Source organism: Bufo gargarizans, chromosome 2, assembly GCF_014858855.1.
Source record: "Bufo gargarizans isolate SCDJY-AF-19 chromosome 2, ASM1485885v1, whole genome shotgun sequence".
Taxonomy (NCBI): Eukaryota; Metazoa; Chordata; class Amphibia; order Anura; family Bufonidae; genus Bufo; species Bufo gargarizans.
This window is the reverse complement of record NC_058081.1, coordinates 269,963,428-269,985,668: the sequence shown is the minus strand read 5'-3', so window position 1 is coordinate 269,985,668 and position 22,241 is coordinate 269,963,428. Positions and strand designations below refer to the sequence as shown.

Here is a 22,241-nt window from a genome sequence, read left to right as displayed (position 1 = left end):
TTCCTACTGAGAGATCAAGGGTGGGCTTCTTGATCTCGCTGCTCTCGGACAAGGCCTTGGCCTGGGCCAGCCCTTTATGGGAGAACAACAATCCGGTGGTTGCCGAGTTTTCCAGTTTTGTTGCTTCTCTTCGGAAGGTATTCGATGTGCCGGCTCGTGCTGCCTCTGCTGCGAAGCTCCTTATGTCCATCAGACAGGGTTCACGATCCGTAGCTGAATACGCCATTGAGTTTCGTACCCTGGCAGCAGAGGTGGGCTGGAATAATGAGGCTCTGGTCGCTGCTTTCTCTCATGGTCTCTCGGATGCCTTGAAGGATGAGGTTGCAGCTAAGGACCTACCAGTGGAGCTCGAGTCTCTTATTTCTTTCCTGATTTTGATTGACACCAGACTCAGGGAGAGACCTTCCTTTAAGGAGAGCCTGCGGAGGTCTCCTAACAGATTGGCGCCTACGTTTGCTGTTGGCCCCAGCCCAGTGGGCTTCGTGCCCGGCAGCGCTTTTTGGGCTTCGCCAATTATTATCGGAAGTTCATCAGGGACTTTTCCATGCTAGCCAAGCCTCTCACGGATCTGACCAGGAAGGGCAGTAATCCTCAGGTCTGGCCGCTCGAGGCCATCCGAGCTTTTGAGGCTCTAAAGTCCGCCTTTGTGTCGGCTCCGATTCTGTCGCATCCCAACCCTGGGTTGCCTTTTGTCCTCGAGGTGGACGCGTCTGAGACGGGAGTAGGCGCCCTCCTGTCTCAGCGTAGAACACCAGAGGGTCCTCTGCTTCCTTGTGGGTTTTACTCCCGGAAACTGTCTTCCGCGGAGTGCAACTATCAGATTGGTGACAGGGAGTTATTGGCCATCGTGCAGGCCCTTAAAGAATGGAGGCACTTGCTCGAGGGCTCGGTGGTTCCGGTTCTCATCCTGACGGACCACAAGAATCTGACCTACCTCTCTGAGGCCAAGAGATTGACACCACGTCAGGCCAGATGGGCTCTGTTCTTGTCACGTTTTAATTACGTGGTCTCCTACCTACCCGGCTCCAAGAACATCAGAGCGGATGCCTTATCACGGCAGTACTCCGAGCTGTCCGGGGAGGAGTCGATTCCGACTACGGTCATACCCCCGAATCAGATCCTGGCCGCTATTCGCACCAGCCTGACTTCTCCTCTGGGTGAGCAGATTTTGGCGGCTCAATCTGGTGCTCCCTCTGGGAGACCCAATGGCAGATGTTTTGTGCCTGAGGAGTTGCGCACTCGGTTGTTGCGAACCTACCATAACTCCAAGGCCGCGGGGCACCCTGGAAAGAATCAGCTGTCCTGGGCGGTTTCACGTCTGTTCTGGTGGCCTTCTCTACGTTCCGACATCGCCGCATATGTAGCGGCATGCTCCGTTTGTGCCCAGAGTAAGTCCCCTCGGTACCTTCCGTTGGGCCTTTTGCAACCCATAGCCACCGGGGAGCGTCCATGGTCACACCTGGGGATGGATTTCATTGTGGACCTCCCTGCATCCCGAGGCCATACGGTCATTCTCATGATTGTGGATCGGTTTTCCAAAATGTGCCACTGTGTTCCTCTCAAGAAGTTACCCTCTGCACAAGAGTTGGCCTCGATTTTTGCCAGGGAGGTCTTCCGGTTGCACGGGTTGCCCAAGGAGATTGTGTCGGATCGGGGGAGTCAGTTTGTGTCCAGGTTCTGGCGCGCCTTTTGCTCCCAGTTGGGGATTCATCTCTCTTTCTCCTCGGCCTACCACCCTCAGTCCAATGGGGCCGCAGAACGATCCAATCAGGCCTTGGAGCAATTCCTTCGTTGCTATGTCTCCGATCACCAAGACAATTGGGTTGACCTCCTGCCTTGGGCTGAGTTTGCCAGGAACACGGCGGTGAACTCTTCCTCTGGGACGTCTCCCTTCATGGCCAATTATGGGTTCCAACCTGCCGTGTTACCGGAGGTATTCTCTCCCCAGGATATTCCGGCTGTGGAGGATCACCTTTCCGTCCTACGTGCTTCTTGGGTACAGATCCAGAGGTCCCTTGAGGTCTCTGCGCAGCGCCAGAAACTCCAGGCTGATCGCAGACGAGCGCCCGCTCCTTCCTACCAGGTCGGAGACCGCGTATGGTTGTCCACCCGCAACCTCAACCTTCGAGTGCCCACTCCCAAGCTGGCGCCTCGCTTTGTTGGTCCCTTCCGAGTGCTTCGCAGGGTAAACTCGGTAGCCTATGCCCTTGCGCTTCCTCCTGGCATGCGGATCTCCAACGTGTTTCATGTCTCCCTGTTGAAGCCACTGGTGTGTAATCGTTTCACTTCCTCGATTCCTCGGCCTCGTCCGGTCCAAGTGGGAAATCGTGAGGAGTATGAGGTGAGCAATATCCTGGACTCACGCCTGGTCCGCGGCCGGGTGCAGTTTTTGGTCCATTGGCGTGGTTATGGTCCAGAGGAGCGTTCCTGGGTTCCCTCCGCAGATGTCCATGCTCCTGTCCTGCTCCGAGCCTTCCACGCACGCTTCCCTCAGAAACCGTTCCTTACTCCGCGGAGGAGGGGCCCTTGAGGGGGAGGTACTGTCATGGTCTTACCTCCTTGCTGTTCCCTTCGTTTGACATGTGCTGGCGGCCATCTTGGTTTCTGGGTTTTCTTGTAGCCTCCCACCCTGCGGCTCCTCCTTCCCACTGGGAGGAGCTGGATGCCCAGCTCATATATATAGGAGGTCTGTGGCTTCAGTTCCTTGCTTGGTCCTCCTGTGTTCACATGCTTCCAAGACTGCTGCTGCTTCTGGTTCCTGATCCTGGCCTCGTCTGACTACCCCGTTGGTTCCTGATTCCGGCTTCGTCTGACTACCCCGTTGGTTCCTGATTCCGGCTTCGTCTGACTACCCCGTTGGTTCCTGTTCCTGGCTTCGTCTGACTACCCTTCTGGTTCCTGACCTCTGTCTCCGCAAGACCCTGCTTCGGTTTAGCCATCCGTTCGGACTTTGCTTACGGCTTGCTCTTCAATAAAACCTTCTTATTTTCCACTTATCTCTTGTTGTACGTCTGGTTCATGGTTCCTTGACAATTCCCAGTTCCATAACCTTTTTTTTTTTTTCGTTCACATAGCCGTGAATAGGGTGGGTTTTATGTCAGACAATTTTTACTTTCTAATGGCACTAATTACTATTGCAGAAAGCTGAAAAAAAATGTCTAAATTGGTTTTAATGGGAAAAAAAAACACAATTCCTACATTGTTTTAAGGGTTTAATTTTTACTATGTTCCCTATACGGTAAAAGTGATGTTGTCTTCATTCTGTGGGTCAGTACAATTGCAGCGATAGCAAAGTTTTATCGTTGTTCTTGTGTTTTAACCCCTTCCCGACATATGACGTAATAGTACGTCATGGCCGCAAGTGACTTGCCGTATTTTGACATACTATTATGTCATGGTGATCCTTGATAGCCGGGCCCCTGCTGTATCCACGGGCATCGCTGTAAAAGCCAATGCTGGCGGATTAACCCCTTCTATGCCGCGGTCAGCTCTGACCGCGACATAGAAGGGGTTTGCGGCGGGTGAGGGAGCCCATCGGGTCCCCGCACTGCTGTGGTGGTGACCCGATGGGTGACAAGGCAGCCCGATGCCATGCACAGGCTGCCCAATGCCTTGCACGGCATCGGGATCTGCCTTCTACAGGTGCTCAGGCTCATCTCCTAGGCAACCTGTTAGGCCTCTCTCACACGGATATCCTGGATTTGCTCCGGATGTGTCCTGTGTGCATTGGGGAAAAACCGCACGAGTAGGCACGCAATTGCAGTCAGTTTTAACTGTGATTGCCTTCCGATGTTCAGTTTTTTCCGCGCTAGTGCAATGTGTTTTGAGAGAAAAAACTGAATGTGGTAACCAGACCCGAACCCGGACTTCTTCACTGAAGTTCGGGTTTGGGTTAGGTGTTCTATTCATTTTATTATTATCCCTTATAACATATTTATAAGGGAAAATAATCGTGTTCTTAATACAGAATGCTTACAAAAATGTGCCTTGAGTGGTTAAAAAATAAAATAAAAAATTAACTCACCTCATCCACTTGTTCGCGTAGCCGGCATCGTCTTCTTCTTTCAGGACCTGCAAAAGGACCTTTAATGATGTAATCGCGCCCCGTGACATCAGCGCAGATCATTCTGAATGAAGATAGAAGATCCTTCTATGGATGAGGTGAGTTAAAAAAAAAATATTTGTTAACCCCTTAAGGCACATTTTTGTAAGTATTCTGTATTAAGAATGCTATTATTTTCTCTTATAACAATGTTATAAGGGAAAATAATACAGTGATTAGACTTTAATGCAGTGGCTCATCCCTATCATCTCCTAGCAACCATGCGTGAAGATTGCACCACATTCGCACTTGCTTTTTCGCGTAGACCCATTCATTTCTATGGGGCCTGCGTTGCGTGAAAAACGCTGAATATAGAACATGCTGCAATTTTCACGCAACGCACAAGTGATGCAGTACTGGCAGATTCCCAGTCTGATATGAATCAACATGATGCAGCATGAGTGCAGTTCTGAGTATATGTGTGACATCACCTCTCAGGATCGCCTCTCATTGGTTGGCTGGGCGGGCGGGCGTTTCGAATATCATCAGCGCTCCTCTCCTCCTACTTTTCAGTCCAGGAGCCGAGGAGAGAGGAGCGCTGCATCGGATCTCCAGCCAGCACCTCCATCTGTAAAGAGCTCAGGATCGTCAGCCAGCACCCCCAGCACCACCCAAGTATTTAAGGAAAGGTTAGGTTAGGCAGGGATATTCAGGGAAAGTTAGTGGAAGAAAAAAACCAAAAACCCAGGGGTGCTGCAGCTTGCCCCCCCCCCTCCCCCCATAACTTTTTTGGGGCGCAAGTAGTTTTTTTTTTTTGTGTGTGAGTACACTGACTGGCCGGCACTGTTAGTGCATCGCACACCCCACCGCTGATCAGCGATTTTGAATAAATAAAAAAAATAATTCAAATTTTTTGCCCTTTTTTTAGTTAGTTTTTTTTGTTGTCTGTTAGGTTTAGGGTAAGTTAGCGAACACCCGTGCCCTCACACACACGCACACCAAATAAAGTTTATCACGCATGCACACACACACTCCCCTATGGCCCACCGGATGTTCTCGGCTGAGGAGGCATACGCCCAGCTTGCCTCCAACTCCAAGAGTCCCAGTGAGGACGAGGATGACCCCACTTTCCTTTTGTCATCCGCGTCCTCCTCATCATCTAGTGATGATGATGAGCCCCCAAGGCGGCGTAGATGCCGCCAGGCGGAGCAAGGGGACCGCCATGCTAGGGACCCTGTGGCCCACCCTAGTACGAGCAGCTCTGGGGCTCGTACTAGTTTTCCAGCCCACCAGTTAAGTCCACCGGAGCCCCCTGCCGGTGAACTTGTCTGGTATACCCCCAGAGCGTTTTGAGACCATGATTCCTGATTTTGTAGGCCAACCAGGAATCCAGATTTCTACAATGGGCTTCACTGAATACGACTACTTTAGTCTTTTTTTCAGTGACCACTTTGTAAATCTAATGGTGGAGCAAACAAACCTGTACGCCAAACAGTTTGTTGCTCAACACCCAGGCTCCTTTTTGGCTAGGCCCGGTGGCTGGACCCCCTTCAGTGCAGCCGAGATGAGGACATTTTGGGGCCTCGTGCTGCACTTGGGCCTAGTCAAAAAACCCAGTGTCGTGCATTATTGGAGTGGGGACGTCCTCTACCAGACCCCACTTTACAGTACGGCCATGACACGCTCCCGGTTTGAGGCCATCTGGAAATGCCTGCATTATTCAGATAATGCAGCATGTTTCGCCCCCCAAGATGATCCTGCCTATGACCGCCTGTGTACCTAGAAGGGAGGTCGCGGTTGATGAGTCTCTCATTGCTTTCAAAGAGAGACTCCTTTTCCGACAGAATGTTCCCTCCAGGCCGGCGAGGTATGGTGTGAAGCTGTACAAACTTTGTGAGATTACCTCAGGGTACACTTAGAAGTTTCGTGTGTTTGAGTGGCGAGATTCCAGTATTGAACCCCACTCCGGGTGTTAGCAGGAAACTTGTGTGGGACCTTATGCACCCACTGCTAGATAAGGGTTACCACAAGGGTTACCACTTGTACGTGGATAACTTTTATACTAGTATCGCCTTGTTCCAGCCCCTCACCGCCAGATCCACGTCCGCTTGTGGGACCGTGCAGAAAAATCGATGCGGCCTCCCTACCTACCCCCTCCAGGTACCTATCCCCAGGGGTGCGACCCATGCCTTTACCAGTGGAAACCTGTTGCTGGTCAGATATAAGGGCAAGAGGGATGTCTTTGTACTGTCAACAATTCATGGTAACAGCATCACCCCTGTCCCTGTGCGAGGTACCGCGGCAACGGTCCTCAAGCCCGATTGTATCGTCGACTACAATCGGTATATGGGAGGAGTTGATCTCTCTGATCAAGTCCTCAAGCCATATAACGCCATGCGCAAAACCCAGGCATGGTACAAAAAAGTTGCGGTCTACTTGGTACAGGTTGCCTTGTACAACTCTTTTGTGCTGTTCCGGAGCACTGGCAACACAGGGACATTCCTTCAGCTCTATGAGGCAGTCCTCAAGGCAGTCCTGATCATTTCTACCTGGGAAAGAGCAGGCCGGACTACCTCGGGAACTGGAGGCACCCGGATCGTCCCTGGCCAACACTTTCCAGGTGTGGTCCCCCATACTGGAAAGAAGGGACAGACCCCCCAAAAAAGTGCAGAGTGTGTCACAGGAGGGGGATACGGATGGACACCATTACTCAGTGTGACACGTGCCCCGATCATCCGGGCCTCTGCATTATTGGTTGCTTCAGGTAGTACCACACTTCCATGGAGTACTAAATTTATATCCCAATTTAGCCACTGACAATCAGTTAAAAAACTATTGTTCTCAGACTTGAGACACTAAAACAAAAAAATATTTTCAAAAATATTATTTAGTAAAACTAAAATAAATAAAAAATTAGACATATTAGGTATCGCCGCGTCCGTAAGAATCTTCTCTATAAAAATACCCCATGACATAAGCTCTCAGATGAAAAATAAAAAAATAAAAACAGTGCAAAAAAAGTGTTTTTTTTGGTCACCCTACATCACAAAAATTGTAATAGCAAGCGATCAAAAAGTCATATGCCCCCCAAAATAGTGCCAATAAAACCGTCCTCTCATCTCGCAAAAAATGAGACCCTACCTAAGATAATCGGCTAAAAACAAAAAAAAATGACTCTAAGACTATGGAAATTCTAAAATTATAATTTTTTTTTATAAAAAGTGTAAAACATAAATAAATTACAAAAGTAGACATATTAGGTATCACCGTGTCCGTAAGAATCTGCTTCATAAAAATACCCCATGACCTAACCCTTCAGATGAACACAGTAAAAAAAAAAATGGTGCAAAAACAGCAATTTATTTGCAAATTTTCCATTTTAATTCGTGTTTTTCCAATAACAAAGCAAGGGTTAACAGCCAAAGAAAACTTAATATATTTATTACCCTAATTATGCAGTTTACAGAAACACCACATATGTGGTCGTAAACTGCTGTATGACAAAATGGCAGGGCGCAGAAGGAAAGGAACGCTGTATGGTTTCTGGAAGGCAGGTTTTGATGGACTTTTTTTTTGCACCATGTCCCATTTGAAGCCCCCCTGATGCACCCCTAGAGTATAAACTCCATAAAAGTGTCCCCATCTAAGAAACTACACCCCTCAAGGTATTACAAACTTTATTAACCCTTTAGGTGTTCCTCGACAGTTTAAGGCAAATGGAGAGGAAATTTCAGAATTTCTATTTTTTGTAACCTTGCCTCACAAAAATGTAATATAGATAAACCAAAAATCATATGTACCCTAAAAATAGTTCCAACAAAATTGCCACCTTATCCCGTAGTTTCCAAAATGGGGTCACTTTTATGGAGTTTCTACTCTAGGGGTGCATCAGGGGGGCTTTAAATGGGACATGGTGTAAATAAACCAGTCCATCAAAATCTGCTTTCCAAAAACCACACGGCGCACCTTTCCCTCTACACCCTACAGTGTGCCCCTACAGTAGTTTATGGCCACATATAGGGTTTTACTTCAAACTACGGAATCGGGGCAATAAATATAGCATTTTGTTTGGCTGTTAACGCTTACTTTGTTACTGGAAAAAATGTATTAAAATGAAATTTGAGAATTTTAATTTTTGGGCAATTTTTCCATCTCCATTTTCCAATAACTTTTGTGCAACACCTAAAGGGTTAACAAAGTTTGTAAAATCCTTTTTGAATACCTTGACGGGTGTAGTTTCTTAGATGGGGTCACTTTTATGGAGTTTCGACTCTAGGGGTGCATCGGGGGGGGGGGGGGGGGCTTCAAATGGGACATGGTGTATATAAACCAGTTAAACATGTAAGTAGAAATACCGGCTCATTATTTCTGTAAATGGCATATATATCCGCGTGCTCTGTGTCTTAGTTTTTTCCAAAACTCCTTTGCAGGTATACAAAAATAATAAAGAAATTCAGACTCCAGCACTCACTTTTTTCTTGAAGTATCAAGTTCTCCGGCTTTATTTATCAAAAGTGCACAGGTATTACAAGGCTCAATTCTCTTAGGTGTAGGCTGTTGACGCGTTTCGAAAGTTCTTATTCGTAACGTCACTGTTACGAATAAGAACTTTCGAAACGCGTCAACAGCCTAAACCTAAGAGAATTGAGCCTTGTAATACCTGTGCACTTTTGATAAATAAAGCCGGAGAACTTGATACTTCAAGAAAAAAGTGAGTGCTGGAGTCTGAATTTCTTTATTATTTTTGTATATAAACCAGTCCAGCAAAATCTGCCTTCCAAAAACCATACCTTTCCCTCTATGCCCTACTGTGTGGCCGTACAGTAGTTTACGGCCACATATGGGGTGTTTCTGCAAACTACAGAATTGGGGCAATAAATATAGCATTTTGTTTGGATGTTAACCGTTGCATTGTTACTGGAAAAAAATTATTAAAATGGAAAATTTGCCCAAAAATCTAAATTGGTAAATTTTATCTCCATTTGCCATTAACTCTTGTGGAACACCTAAAGGGTTAACGACGTTTGTAAAATCAGTTTTGAATACCTTGAGGGGTGTAGTTTCTAGAATTAGGTCATTTTTGGGTGGTTTCTATTATGTAAGCCTCACAAAGTGACTTCAGACCTGAACTAGTCCCTAAAAAATGGGTTTTAGAAAATTTCAGAAAAATTTCAAGATTTGCTTCTAAACTTCTAAGCCTTGTAACATCCCCAAAAACTAAAATGTCATTCCCCAAATGATCCAAACATGAAGTAGACATATGGGGAATGTAAAGTAATAACTATTTTTGGAGGTATTACCATGTATTATAGAAATAGAGAAATTGAAACTTGGAAATTTGCAATGTCTGCCCAAATTTTGGTAATATTTGGTATTTTTTTATAAATTTAAATTTTTATTTTTTTTTTACTTTATTTTACCAGTGTCATGAAGTACAATATGTGACAAAAAAATAATAATCTCAGAATGGCCTGGATAAGTCAAAGCGTTTTAGAGTTATCACTACTTAAAGAGGACCTTTCATTGGTCCAAACATTGTGAACTAAGTATCATGACATATACAGCGGTGCCCAGGAATCTCACTGCACTTACTATTATCCCTGGGCGCCGCTCCGTTCTCCCGCTATGCCCTCCGGTATGTTCGGGGACTTATTTATAGTAGGCGGAGACTTAGGGGACTTGGTTATAGTAGTCTGAGTCTGCCCTTGTTCTGCTCGGCATCTCCTTCTCCTAGGCTGTAGCGCTGGCCAACCGCAGCGCAGAGTTCACAGCCTGGGAGGTTTTTTATCCCAGGCTATAAGCTCTGCGATGCGATTGGCCAGCGCTACAGCCTAGGAGAAGGAGACGCCCAGAAGAACAAGAGCAGTCTCCTCCTACTATAACCAAGTCCCCGAACGCTGTATATGTCATGATACTTAGTTCACAATGTTTGGACCGATGGAAGGTCCTCTTTAAAGTGATACTGGTCAGATTTGCAAAAAATGGCCTGGTCCTTCAGAGGAGAAGTATATTATATAGAGCTGAGGCTTTATACAATTCCAAGTTAAATATTATAATATGTAAATTGAGTAAAATAAGATTATTGTTTGACAATGAGGTGTTAATCGATATGCTGGTGATGTGCTCTCAAAAGATTTACATTGTAGGGTATGAAAAACCTAATGAAACAGTTAAGTCTTTCATGGACTTCCACAGCTGTCAGGAACAGCCTTTGTATCTGAATGCCTACTAAATCAGCAGTCAGTATAGTATAAACTTTTTAATTATCTAGCATGTGTTGCCCTTCACTTTTCACTTTTCCTTTGACTAGCAAAGTTGCCTGGAACAAAGGATATTCATTTGCCAATAAGAGTAAAAACCAGATTACTTGTAATTACTAATTGCATCTATAAGCATGACAATCAGAAATAAAAAAACAATCATATTTCATGACTACACAATGACCTTCTGCATTAGATTTATCTTACAAAAGTCATCATTGTGTAATAATGTCTGTTCCCGTTTATTCCATTACATGTTTTAGATGTGCCACACCAGGCCACCAGTAAAGATGACCCCTTCTATTACCCAATCTACCCTCACTTAGTGATGAAGCTTGACATTACCACATGCTGTACTGGAGTTTATCGTTCTCCCCACACCACTTTACTGGCATAAACCCTGTGTTTGAGACAATCAAAATGCCACTGCAATAAAATATTGTCACAAGTGGCATTTCTGAACCGGTCATGCCACTTTTCCCAAAAAAAAGGGTAGGAGGCGGGGCCAGTGAGCCCTGCACATTTATCCTAATTTATGGCAATGTTAAACTTGGAGCAGCCGTAAATTTCTGTTTTGGCCTAGAGGCGGCTGGAAGATCCAACTAGTATATCAGGAGGCCTCCACCTTGTCATAAATTAGGCGCATCCTCCAGCAGCATAGGGGATATCGGAGACCGGTGTAAAATACCGGTCTATGGTAAATTCCCCTCATACAATCTTGGTACATACTACTAAGAAGAAGGATGAGAAACAAGACTTTTATAAGACTACAACCTTACAATAAAACGAGTGAGACAAAACTCAAATGAATTTATACTTGTACAGTAAATGTTCACGATGTCAAGACCTCTTCTGTCAATTTTCAGCGCAGTGCTGACCATTTACAATAATGCAGTACTTATATTAAGAATACATTACAGAAACAAGTTCAAGACACCCACTGTGAATTGATGGCGCTCCAACCCTTTTCTCTAATTGTGGCTGCATAGCTCCTCTGATTTGCAAATACTATGGCTGCTTATCTTCACAGAAACCATGGCAATTAGCACTCATGCTATGATATATTTGTTTAAAAAAAAAAAACTTCTGAATTAAATTTAGACATTAAAAATTGCAGATATTGCTCTTGGTTGCTCATTTGTCACTTTGTTGATCATTAAATGGCGGATATACACCACAAAAAGAGAAAAACTCTCCTCTGTACTGATAGAGAGGTAACATAAAAAGGACAAGTAGGAGGTTTTTTTTCTCATTAATTTTTTTTTAACAACTATTACAGTTAAAGGGTTTGTCTCACTTCAGCAAGTGGCATTTATCATGTAGAGAAAGTTAATACAAGGCACTTACTAATATATTGTGATTGTCCATATTGCTTTCTTTTGCTGGCTGGATTCATTTTTTTCTATCACATTATACACTGCTTGTTTTCATGGTTACGACCACCCTGTAATCCAGCAGCGGTGGCCGTGCTTGCACACTATAGGAAAAGACGCTGGCCTCTCTGGTGGCTGGGACTGCAGGAGTGCACATAGTCCAGCACTCTTGTTTATCGTGTGAAAGCATGGCCACCACTGCTGAATTGCAGGATGGTCAAACCATGGAAACGAGAAGTATATAATGTGATGGAAAAAATGAATCAAGCCAGCAAAGGAAGCAATATGAATAATCACAATACATTGGTAAGTGCCTTGTTTTAACTTTGTGTACATGATGAATGCCATTTGCTGAAGTCGACAACCCCTTTAAGTGTCATTTTAAAAATAGAAACCTTAAATGTGATGGATGTAGTGAGGTAATTAAAAAAAATGTAATAAATAGGCTGTCCATATTAAAGAAGCAACCTCAAGGCTTCAGTGGTTGATGGAGACAGGAACGTCAAATTCATTCCCTCCCTTTTCTTGATGACTGTTGTGAACCTGATGCAAATAAAATAACAGTAGATAGATGAAACAAGTTTTAGGGCTCCTTTACACACTGGTCCATGTTTATGTGAGTGCGCCTAGATATTGGTGGAAATTTGGGGGAAATTGCTTCAATTTGGCTCATCTATCTTTCGAAAAATCCATTGTGCCCAAATCACTAAAGGGAAGTGTCTTAACCAAACAGAACGGGAAGAGGATGCAGCCTGCGATGGGTATCATTCCCAATTATAGTATATGAACGGGTGCCTTCTCTCTACATGGCATCCTATGTATACCACGCCTGCATATTGTTTGTGCTAATGTTAATATTTATCATAATGCAACATTACAAGAAAGTTCTAGCAAAACTCCTGTGTTTAAAACCCACTTACAATTGACTAATATGTCTTGCCTTTTTTTACTTGACGCTTCTATGTAATTACATCTAATGGTGTTTGTTAGTGTTAATGGCAATCTGTTCACAGCTGTTAGGTATTTTTTGGTACACAAATGCAACACGACTGAGACAGCCAGGTCCAGTAGAACAGTGCGCTGAAGTCTAATGTAGAGCAGATGCATCTCTCCTAAGCATCAGCGAGTCTTGTGTGCTCATACATTAAGTAGATTTAAACGAGGCATAGATACAGAATCCTTCTCATTTTTTATTTAATCCATTGTAAATTAGAAGTTACATTTGTACTGTGTATTTATGTGGCTTGAAAGTGGGAATAGTTAATGCAAGTTAAGGCTGATTACAACAAGAAAAAATGTATGATTATCCTATAGCATCAAGCGAATTTTACTTGTTACTTGGATCAAGTGATTTATCCTTATAAATTATGAGTGCAATAAAAATCTGCAGGATGAGGGCTGTATGGATACACTAGTGAGTTCTAGGTAGTGTTATGTACAGTAAGTGGAGAGGGCACCTTCTTTTATAGCCCCTTCATTTTTAATCTCTTGAATAAATGTTCAGGTCATAAAAACATCAAGAAAATAGAGAAAGCAACGTGAATCCAGCGTATGCAATTTGTCCCTCAATGTAAATGCTATTACTGTTGTAAATTTTAAAGACCGCGACTGACACAATTAAAGTACAGAAAGAAAAGGTGTAAATCAAAGTTAGGTTTGGAGATTGGCTATGATTGCATAATTAAAAACCAACTCACCACGTGGGACTAGTTTTTATGTATGTGTATAAAAATCCCTTAAAGGGTTTTTTCCGAGACTTTGGGAGCCCCTTGTCAGTGACAGCAGGACTCCCCATAGAGAAGGCAGGTATGGTTTTTCAAAGTCTCTGCTTTTCCCATCGACCTGGACACAGCACTCAATGAGCACTGCTTATAGGGATCTGCTCCAGTCCCAGTGGTCTAGTGATAGCCAAGTGACTGGAGTCTGTGCGAGACCTAGATCCGCTCTGCAGTGAGGTTGTACAGCTCTGTAAAGCCTCGGCGAGGGCTGTATTTCCTCTGTAACTTGGGCTAATATGTCACCCCTGGTTAAAATAATTATTCCAGAAATCAAATACCTCCAAATATATTCGCAACATGTAAAGATGTCATCTCTATTATCAATAGTGTTAGAACATGGTGTAGTCTTCTAACACAATTCTTGCATTCTTGTTTTGGGTCTTATGCCATAGATTCTTCCAACTTTTTATTTATTTTATTTCATTTTTGGGATCATTATGCTGCAGCACTTTTTAAAACAATGTTCCAGATTTCTTAACCAGGTCTGAAGAAAATAACCATGTATGTATAAAGCCTTTTTAATTCATGGCTGTTCATTTTATGACCTAGAATCATGAGTTTGTGGATGAGCTGACCTACGAAGAGCGCTGCATGGAAGTCTCTACCATAAATAAAGCAAGGAATCACAGTTCCTCTTTGTCATCCCAGCATGAAGGCAGTAGCTTTTGCTGCTCAAGGAGAAATAAAAAGAATTTACGTATTTCAAATGCTACAACATGTAGCCATCATGGAAGTCTTCAGGAGCTTAGTGCTATCCAGATTCAATGTCTAGAAAGAAACCCACTACCAAACAGGTATGGAAAATCTGCCTTTCCTTTACAATGGCTTATCTACATGAATATACTGTATATAAAATAATTGGCAGCAATATGGCATATTATCAGTGTGTCAGAGAAGTTTACATGAAAGTGGCCTCCAACCTAATGAGTGATGTGACATTTCAGACCATAACATAGTCCATGAACTGGGACTCTAGCAAGACTCAGAACAAACTGCTTCTGGTGCTCTGTAAAGCTGACTATAGGCAATACATAATTTTGCAAAGGATAACTACTAACAGCAAGATCAGCTCACAACTCCAATCAACTAGAACATCAGTCACATTGGGAAGGCGGTTGAGTGGCACATTGAGGAGGACATTGAACAAAGGTGTAGCTCCAGCATCCATGATACAGCAGATAGTTATTGGTTAAAATCCATAACACCATGATGTACACATTATTTGCCGTTTGTTCTTTCATATGTTCACATTGTCGTTTAAGGATATATACATAAGATGGACTGTTTTTAACCAGTCACCATCGATTGTATCGCAGATGCTGGAGCTGCACCTTTGTTTCTTTGGGAATACACAGTTTTGATATATGCTGCCCGAATCTCCCACAAACATTACTGCTTGGCAGCATAGGTATGTTTTTCCTGCGGACAAAGAAAGATAAATGGCTCACAAACACATAAGTGCAGTAGGGTTTCATCACGGTGACTGCATTAGAGAATACAAGTCTAACAGGTTAGGAAATAAACTATTGTAGAATTTTCCAATGTTTGGAAGTAATCTTTATAGAGAACGAGGCAACACATGAGATAGGCTTCACAAACTTTCTGTACCTGAGGATCTAAGACACCTGTGAGGTTTTTATTTGTCACTGGATGTATGCATTTGGTGCCATTTTCTTTTTTGCTCCAGTGAGTCTAAATTGAAAAAAAGAAATAAAATTTTGCAAATAGTCTTGACTTAAAACCCGTAGGATTTTGTGCCTACTGCTCCTGTGTAGAGCTGTGTGCCTCTATGGTAACAGACAACTTAGCACCTACAATTATTTTTTTTATTAAATCAGATCTGTTTATTAAAGTTTTTTTTAACATACAAAAATACACACAATACACAAATACACACAATAGAAAAAGTACAAAAATACACACAATACAAAAAGTGCAAAAATGTACAAAAAGGTGGAAAAACCACCTCCCCAACATAACGACATCTCAGCTATTCCTAGGCACATTAGAAACCTCTAAGTGGCAGCACCTGTGTGCAACAGAACCGCAGTAGTGAGCCCTGGATGAGCAATCCAAGCATTCCATTGTTTCTCAAATTTCTTAATATTGCCTCTTTTCACATATAATTTCCATTCCATATAAATCATATTATTTGCCAACTTTATTAATTTGTGGAGCAGATGATTGTAGCCAATACTTAGCTATAAGTTTCCTAGTTAAATATAAGATCTTTGCAAGTGCCAACTGTATTATATCTGTAGTAGGAATATCCGTTACACAACCCAGGAACCCAACCCCGGGGACTTTTGGTAGCGTAACGTCATAGACGTCTTCCAGAAAGGTGTAGACTGCAAACCACAGACCTGTGAGAGCCGGACATGACCACAACATTTCAGCCGTATCCGCCTCAAGATGGGTACATCTAGGACAACTAGCATGCATCCGAAAGCCCATTTTATATAACAATAGAGGTGTCCTATACACCCTGTGTAGTAAAAAGTGTAGGCCAGAACATTTTCCCTAGCACCTACAATTATACAGTATATCTTTCCGTTGTACCCTATTTCTGGCTAGCAAATATTTGATAGCTTAGTAAAAAGTGGAAGTGTGTATGCCTGTAGGATCAGAGTACACTGAATTTCTTTGAAGTCTATAACCATGGAGACACACAGGTCTTAAGAAGAGCTTTAGGTTTGCACACCCTTGTATACTGTACCTATGGCAATCTGTAACCTTAAGCGTTCATTTACACGTCCGCAAAATGGGCCCACATTCGTTCCGCAATTTTGCAGAACAGGTGCGGACCCATTCATTTTCAATGGGGCTGGAATATGCTGTCCGCATTTGTGGATCCGCACTTCCGTTCCGCAAAAAAATAGAACATGTCCTATTCTTGTCCGCAATTGTGGAGAAGAAAAGGCATTTTCTATGAGAGTGCCGGCGATGTGTGGTCCGCAAAATGCAGAACACACATTGCTGGTGTCCGTGTTTTGTGGATACGTAGATCCACGGATTTGTGAATGGACCCTAAGTGAGCTTCAGTATAAGTAATTTCTGTCTCTCTCCTACAGCCGTTCCAGTCTAAATGCCAAAGTGGAGGAAACCATCAAACTAAACTGTGAGCCTCCATATGTTACAACAGCTGTAATAAGTATCCCAACACCACCAGTGAATACGCCTGAGGAGGACGGTAGATCAGCTTCCACTAATTATCTACAAAGGAACATTGTGAGAGTGTCAGCACTATAAACAAGATTTTTTTTTTAAGAGATAACTGTACAGAAAAGCTCTGACACAAAAGTATACACTTCAATCGCCCTGAGATTTCCAAGCGGTGAATTATTTGCAAATCAATAATAGACAAAATGATTTGAATAATGCAAAGGAACCGTATAGTGTATCTTCCAATCCAGTAGAAGTGTGACTACATACATGAGCACAATGAAAGAACGCCCACTGGTTTCAATTTTTGGCTTTCCTATCCCTTCACAAATGCAACATTTTATATGAAAAAAAAAAATATAAGAAAAACTCTGCAAACAAAGTCTTTTTGGAGTCGTAAAATTACTATTACAGCAATGGAAATATTGTGATTACGTTTTCCCTAGAGGAACGTTCCATAATGAGTATGAAAGAACATGCATAACAAGTATATTTGTACTTATTGAAATGACATCAGTAATGCATGCAGCTATTCTTCAGAGCAGGGATGTGAGATAATTGAAGCTGTTTCCACTAAACATTATTTTAGAAAAAGGCCTTTCAGTGCGCTCACAACTGGATGAATCATGTTTACAATATCAAAACAAAGACTAACAAAAGCATACTGGGAGCAGTATTTCCGAGAGGACGTGATGTCCTGTAGATAAATGGCGTTTCCCTGTCGTTTTCTCGTTGGGTTATCTTGTTTGGCAACAAGCGCAATAATTGTGTGTTTGCTACATCACAAGTCTCTATTTATTTTCTAATTCTCAGCTTTCTTCAAAGAAAAGTCTGTTTTGACACTCAAAACAGATATCTGTGCATACAGGTTGATTACGCTACTACTCTTACTTTGTGTTGGTCAAAAAGCAAGCCTGAATATGAGCAAAGATAATAGCTATATTAGCTCAGTGGCGGTTTTGCAGGAAGGATTTTTAAGAACTCTTTGATTCTGGAACATGCATGAAAATGGATTGTTATTGGTCTGGAATGCTTGTGACGTTACCCTTATTATTTTGTAGTGCTGGTGATGTCGGTTTTGATGTTCAACATTAATATCCTGCAGTCATAATGTACATGGCGGACAAATTCACTTATTATCCCCTATCAACAGAAGTCACTCTACTAAAACCAGGGACTCAAAATTCAGATTGTCAATATGTATAGTGCCCCCGGGTGTGTCAACCATCACAATTCCAGTGAGTTTGGTTAACCTGATCTGGGAAATGAAAGCCCCCAAGGTAAAAATATGGCATAATAAAAGTTATGCATAGTGCGTAGGAATATCCTGGTTTCGTGTACCCATCATTGCAAACTCCAGGATTTTGTAGGAGAACATCCTTCTGATACCTATCCAAAAGTTTTATAGAAAAATATCATTTTTTTTTCAGTGATAACAAATTCCATCTGTATATTTAACTGTATAAAAATGAGTTATTGACTGAGATCTATATTTTCATAGTTGTCATACCTTTTTCTTTTCTATATTATATTTTTTGCTTTATTATTTCAAGTTCTACAAACAGAAGCTCAAATTGCCATAAAGAACCCCTTTATTGTATGGTTTGTTAATAAAGAAAAGTAATATAGAAGTTGTCCTCTTTGACAGGCTTCATTGACATGACATGGAGGTAAAGCCCTGCAGTGAGAGTTGTCCAAAGTCTTACAAGATTATTTTTTCCCCCCGTAACAACTGACTGTCTTATTGATAGTTAATGAAAAATGTGGCTTGATCTTTGCTTATAGCAGGCTAGTCACTTAAGTCCTCATTTTTAGGAATATATGTGGCCTTATTTATCCAAATTACCTAACACAGCAACCAATCAGAGCTCAGCTTTCATTTTTTAAACTGCTCTGGTAAAATGATAGCTGCATTGCGATTGGTTGCTATCAGCAGCAAGGCTAAATGTTCATCTAGATAGTCAAGATAAAGAAGGTCTTCAGAGAAACTAAGTTCTGATGCATCTGTTTATTAATATTTTTTATTTCTAGCCTGGGGAGTGAGCAAGAAGAAGACAGCACAATTTATCAAAACTGGCCACCAAAAAATGATTGGTTGTTTTGGGCAAGCCCAATTTTCCTATTGGACAGTTTTGATAAATCAGGCCTGTAGTACCTGGGTGATAAGATTACCTAGAAATAGATTTGATCATTACTATCTGACCTCCTACCCCCCTTATTATAACTTTTTCTGAGGGTCAATGTACAACTTTAAAACTGTGTAACTATTACTGAACGTGCTGATTAGAGATTAGCGAAATATTAGAAAATTCAATTCGGCTGCTTCACCAAATTTTACCCAAAAATTTGATTCATGACGAGTTACTTAGTCACGAAAGGCTTTGTTTTTTAACTAGCAGGTGCAATGACAGGGCGCTGCAATAGCGCTGCTCCCCATCATTGTACCCCTCAGATGCCGTGTTCATACATGATCATGGCATGTGTAGAAACAGTGTAAAATTAACATAAAAAACTGTAATCAAACTTACCACCTCCATTTGCTCGCGACGGGCCAGCCACCACCATCTTGCTTGAAGATCTGGTGAAAAATCTGGCGCGGCCCCAGATGGTGTTATACGTCACCACGCACAGGATTTCAGCCAAGATCTTCAATGAAGATGGAGGCGGTCAGCCCATCGCGAGCAAATGGAGGAGGTAAGTATGTTTTTTTTTGTTTTACACTATTTCAGATTAAATCAATTCGCTTCGCTTTGGCGAATAGAATTTATCCTGAAATTCGGATCGAATTCCACTTTGGTCAATTCGATTCGCTCATCTCTAGGGCTGATCTTCTAATCTTTCCATGCCATAATATTACAGAGCATCATTAGGGTTCTATGCAATAAGCTGCCATATATCTATGGCGAAATCTGCATAATTTTGCAGATTTACCATGAACTTAACACTGTGCTTTTACAAAAGGTGTCCATGGTAGAAATCTGCTGCATAAATCTCCACCACAAACTCATGTATGCTGTGGATTTCTTAAAATCCACAGCAAATCCATATTAGTTATATTTGTATACAATCATTTTTGGATTTTGACCCCAAAGTACAGTTTTAAGTTATTACACAAGTAGTACACATTTATCAAAATTATACATTAACAAAAAGAATGAAATATTTATAGAAACTGAATTATTATCCCGAAATATTGAAATATGCACATCTTATTGTTGGATAATTTCACGCTATTGTTTTGTCACAGAAGTATTGAAATATCCATATCCAGCGATGAATAATTTCACACTTTTGTTTTATTAAATAAACATTGCACTCAATTGTATTTTTGTTGAAAACGTTCTCATAAACTGTAGATAACATTCTGCATACATTTGCATTGTTACTGCTCTGTTATTGCAGTAAACATTTCTACATGTGATTGGATTTTCACCATCAATATCACTTTGGCTATGCCCACATTAAAGCTTTTGGCTGGCTGTGCTAAAGCATGAAGCAGCATGAAAAATTGTGCAAATTTTGTCATGGTCTTGTAATCTCATATTCTCAACTGAATTGCTAGAGACTGGCAGCGCTGTAGCTTTTCATGGTATTATTTTTCACACATAATGATGTCTAATTGTGCTGTGGTTATCACAAAATCACCTATTATATAATATTCTTAGGCCATAATACCCTGATTGCCTTCATACTGGCCATAGTACCCTGTGCCATCTAAGGCAGGTTTACACTGAAAACCTGACCTAACAACATCTCTTATCTCATAGATCCATTTGAGTGTGTCAGAATGGAAGTAGGATTTTGGGAATAACAGTGGTCACATTAGAATTTTCTGAGTGGCATTAGGCTTTTAGACAAATAGACCATACAGTATATATTCATAATGCTGGTAAAATAAAAATGGCCTTTTTCTTAAACCTTGGGGTAACTAATAATAACATTAAGTTTTTATTGTGAACTTATAAAAATCCAGCTGGTAAAGCTTTGCATTTCCAAATTTTCCAGGTTTCATTTTCATTTAAGCTAATTTGTCATAAACAAAATGTCAAATTCTACAAAATAAATTGAATTCAATTTTGTAAATTCTGCTTCCAATTATATGTATTATCATGTGGATATATTTTTTCTCTGTATATTAGGCTAATATGAATGACTTCTTGTACACAAAGAGTTAACTATGAAAACCTATTTTCAGAGATAAATATGGAAATTTGTACAGAAATAAGTCATGTGAAATAATATAACGTTACAGTTTAATGTATTTACTGTTTGGGGACTATTACTTTCTTAACAATTAGTTAATTATATGTAGTTAAAAGCAAGACTTTTTCTTTACCACCATATGGAAGGATGAAGTACATGCTGATTACATTTGTAGGAAAACACAAATTTATCTTAAAAAATGCATCTCATGTTCCTCCTCATGGACCATAAATTAGTTTACAGAACTCAATTAGCTATGCCCCCGATGCAGAACTAACTACGGGAGGAATCACAGTGGAAAAGAGAAGGAAGCTCATCTTTCCTGCTTTAGAAATACAATACGCTTAGTATAAGGCTGGCATTACAATGCAGTTTCTGCAACTTGTCTTATGTGAGTGGATACAAAAGAAAGGACACATACTATATTTCTTCTATGTGGAGCCATTCATGGTTTTGGCTAAAACAAAAACTGCATTAAACTGCCACCAAAACTGCATGATTAGGATCACGGATGCATCATGCCCATTATAGTCTATGGGTCTGTGAAAAACACGGATGCCATCCGTGTTTCACGGATCATTAAGAAGAGATGCTGTGAAAATTATTTTTCAGCTGTTCAGTGTCAGTGAAATAACACGGGACAGCAAAAAACGGACACACAAAACCAACACGGATCCTTCACGGACAGCTTCACGGAAGCATCATTGACCACCTGCTCACGGATTTGAGCACAGGCACAGACGTGTGCATGAGGCTTAAAAGAGCTGCTAAAAACACACATATACTGTATAGCCAATTCCATATAGACTGTTAAGATCTAGGGCCCTTTTATACTGACCAACGACTGGATCAATTATTGGGAATGAATGTTCATATAAATGCTTGTTCCTGATAATTGTCCTGTGTAAAAGGGCCAATGATCACCTGACAAATTAGCAAAACACATCTTTCATGGCACCTCATAGCAATTGTCCATCCCCCTTTCACTTAGCATCAGCCCATTGGAAAGGCACTTTAACCGAGCTCCAATAGACATATATTGTTGATCCTCTCTCATTATCTACTGGCCATTGGCCGGTTGAACATGTATGGGCAGTTTTATCAACTATAATGGCCAATATGGACTAAAATATTATGTTCGTGTCTGCGAATTGAATGTTCACCAGATGTTTGTTCAATCTTCAACCAACTTCTATGTAATGAGTAGAGATTCGGCTGCTTCACCAAATTTCACAAAGAAATTAGATTTGTGACAAATTACTTTGTCACAAAGCGCATTCCTTTGTATATAGTGGGCAGAATGACAGCGAACAGTGTGTGCATGACCCCGTGCGGTTTCTGCAATCAAGGTGGACGCTACGGCCTCTTTGCGCACAAATAGATTAGGTGAGCATTTTAGGAAAAATAGATGTTACCATGAAGC

The 22,241-nt window shown here is 41.8% G+C and overlaps 1 protein-coding gene across 3 annotated transcripts in view; it reads left to right on the top strand.

Annotated features, from left to right (window-relative positions):
• Positions 1 to 18,141, top strand: part of KCND2 (potassium voltage-gated channel subfamily D member 2) — a 494,989-nt gene extending 476,848 nt beyond the window's left edge. For all 3 annotated transcript variants that reach the window (XM_044276996.1, XM_044276995.1, XM_044276994.1), the window contains 2 exons: positions 14,003 to 14,247; positions 16,525 to 18,141. In XM_044276996.1, coding sequence (XP_044132931.1) covers positions 14,003 to 14,247; positions 16,525 to 16,702 — 423 coding nt within the window. In that variant the 3' untranslated portion in view covers positions 16,703 to 18,141. The remainder of the gene's footprint in view (positions 1 to 14,002; positions 14,248 to 16,524) is intronic.
• The last annotated feature ends 4,100 nt before the right edge of the window (positions 18,142 to 22,241 follow it).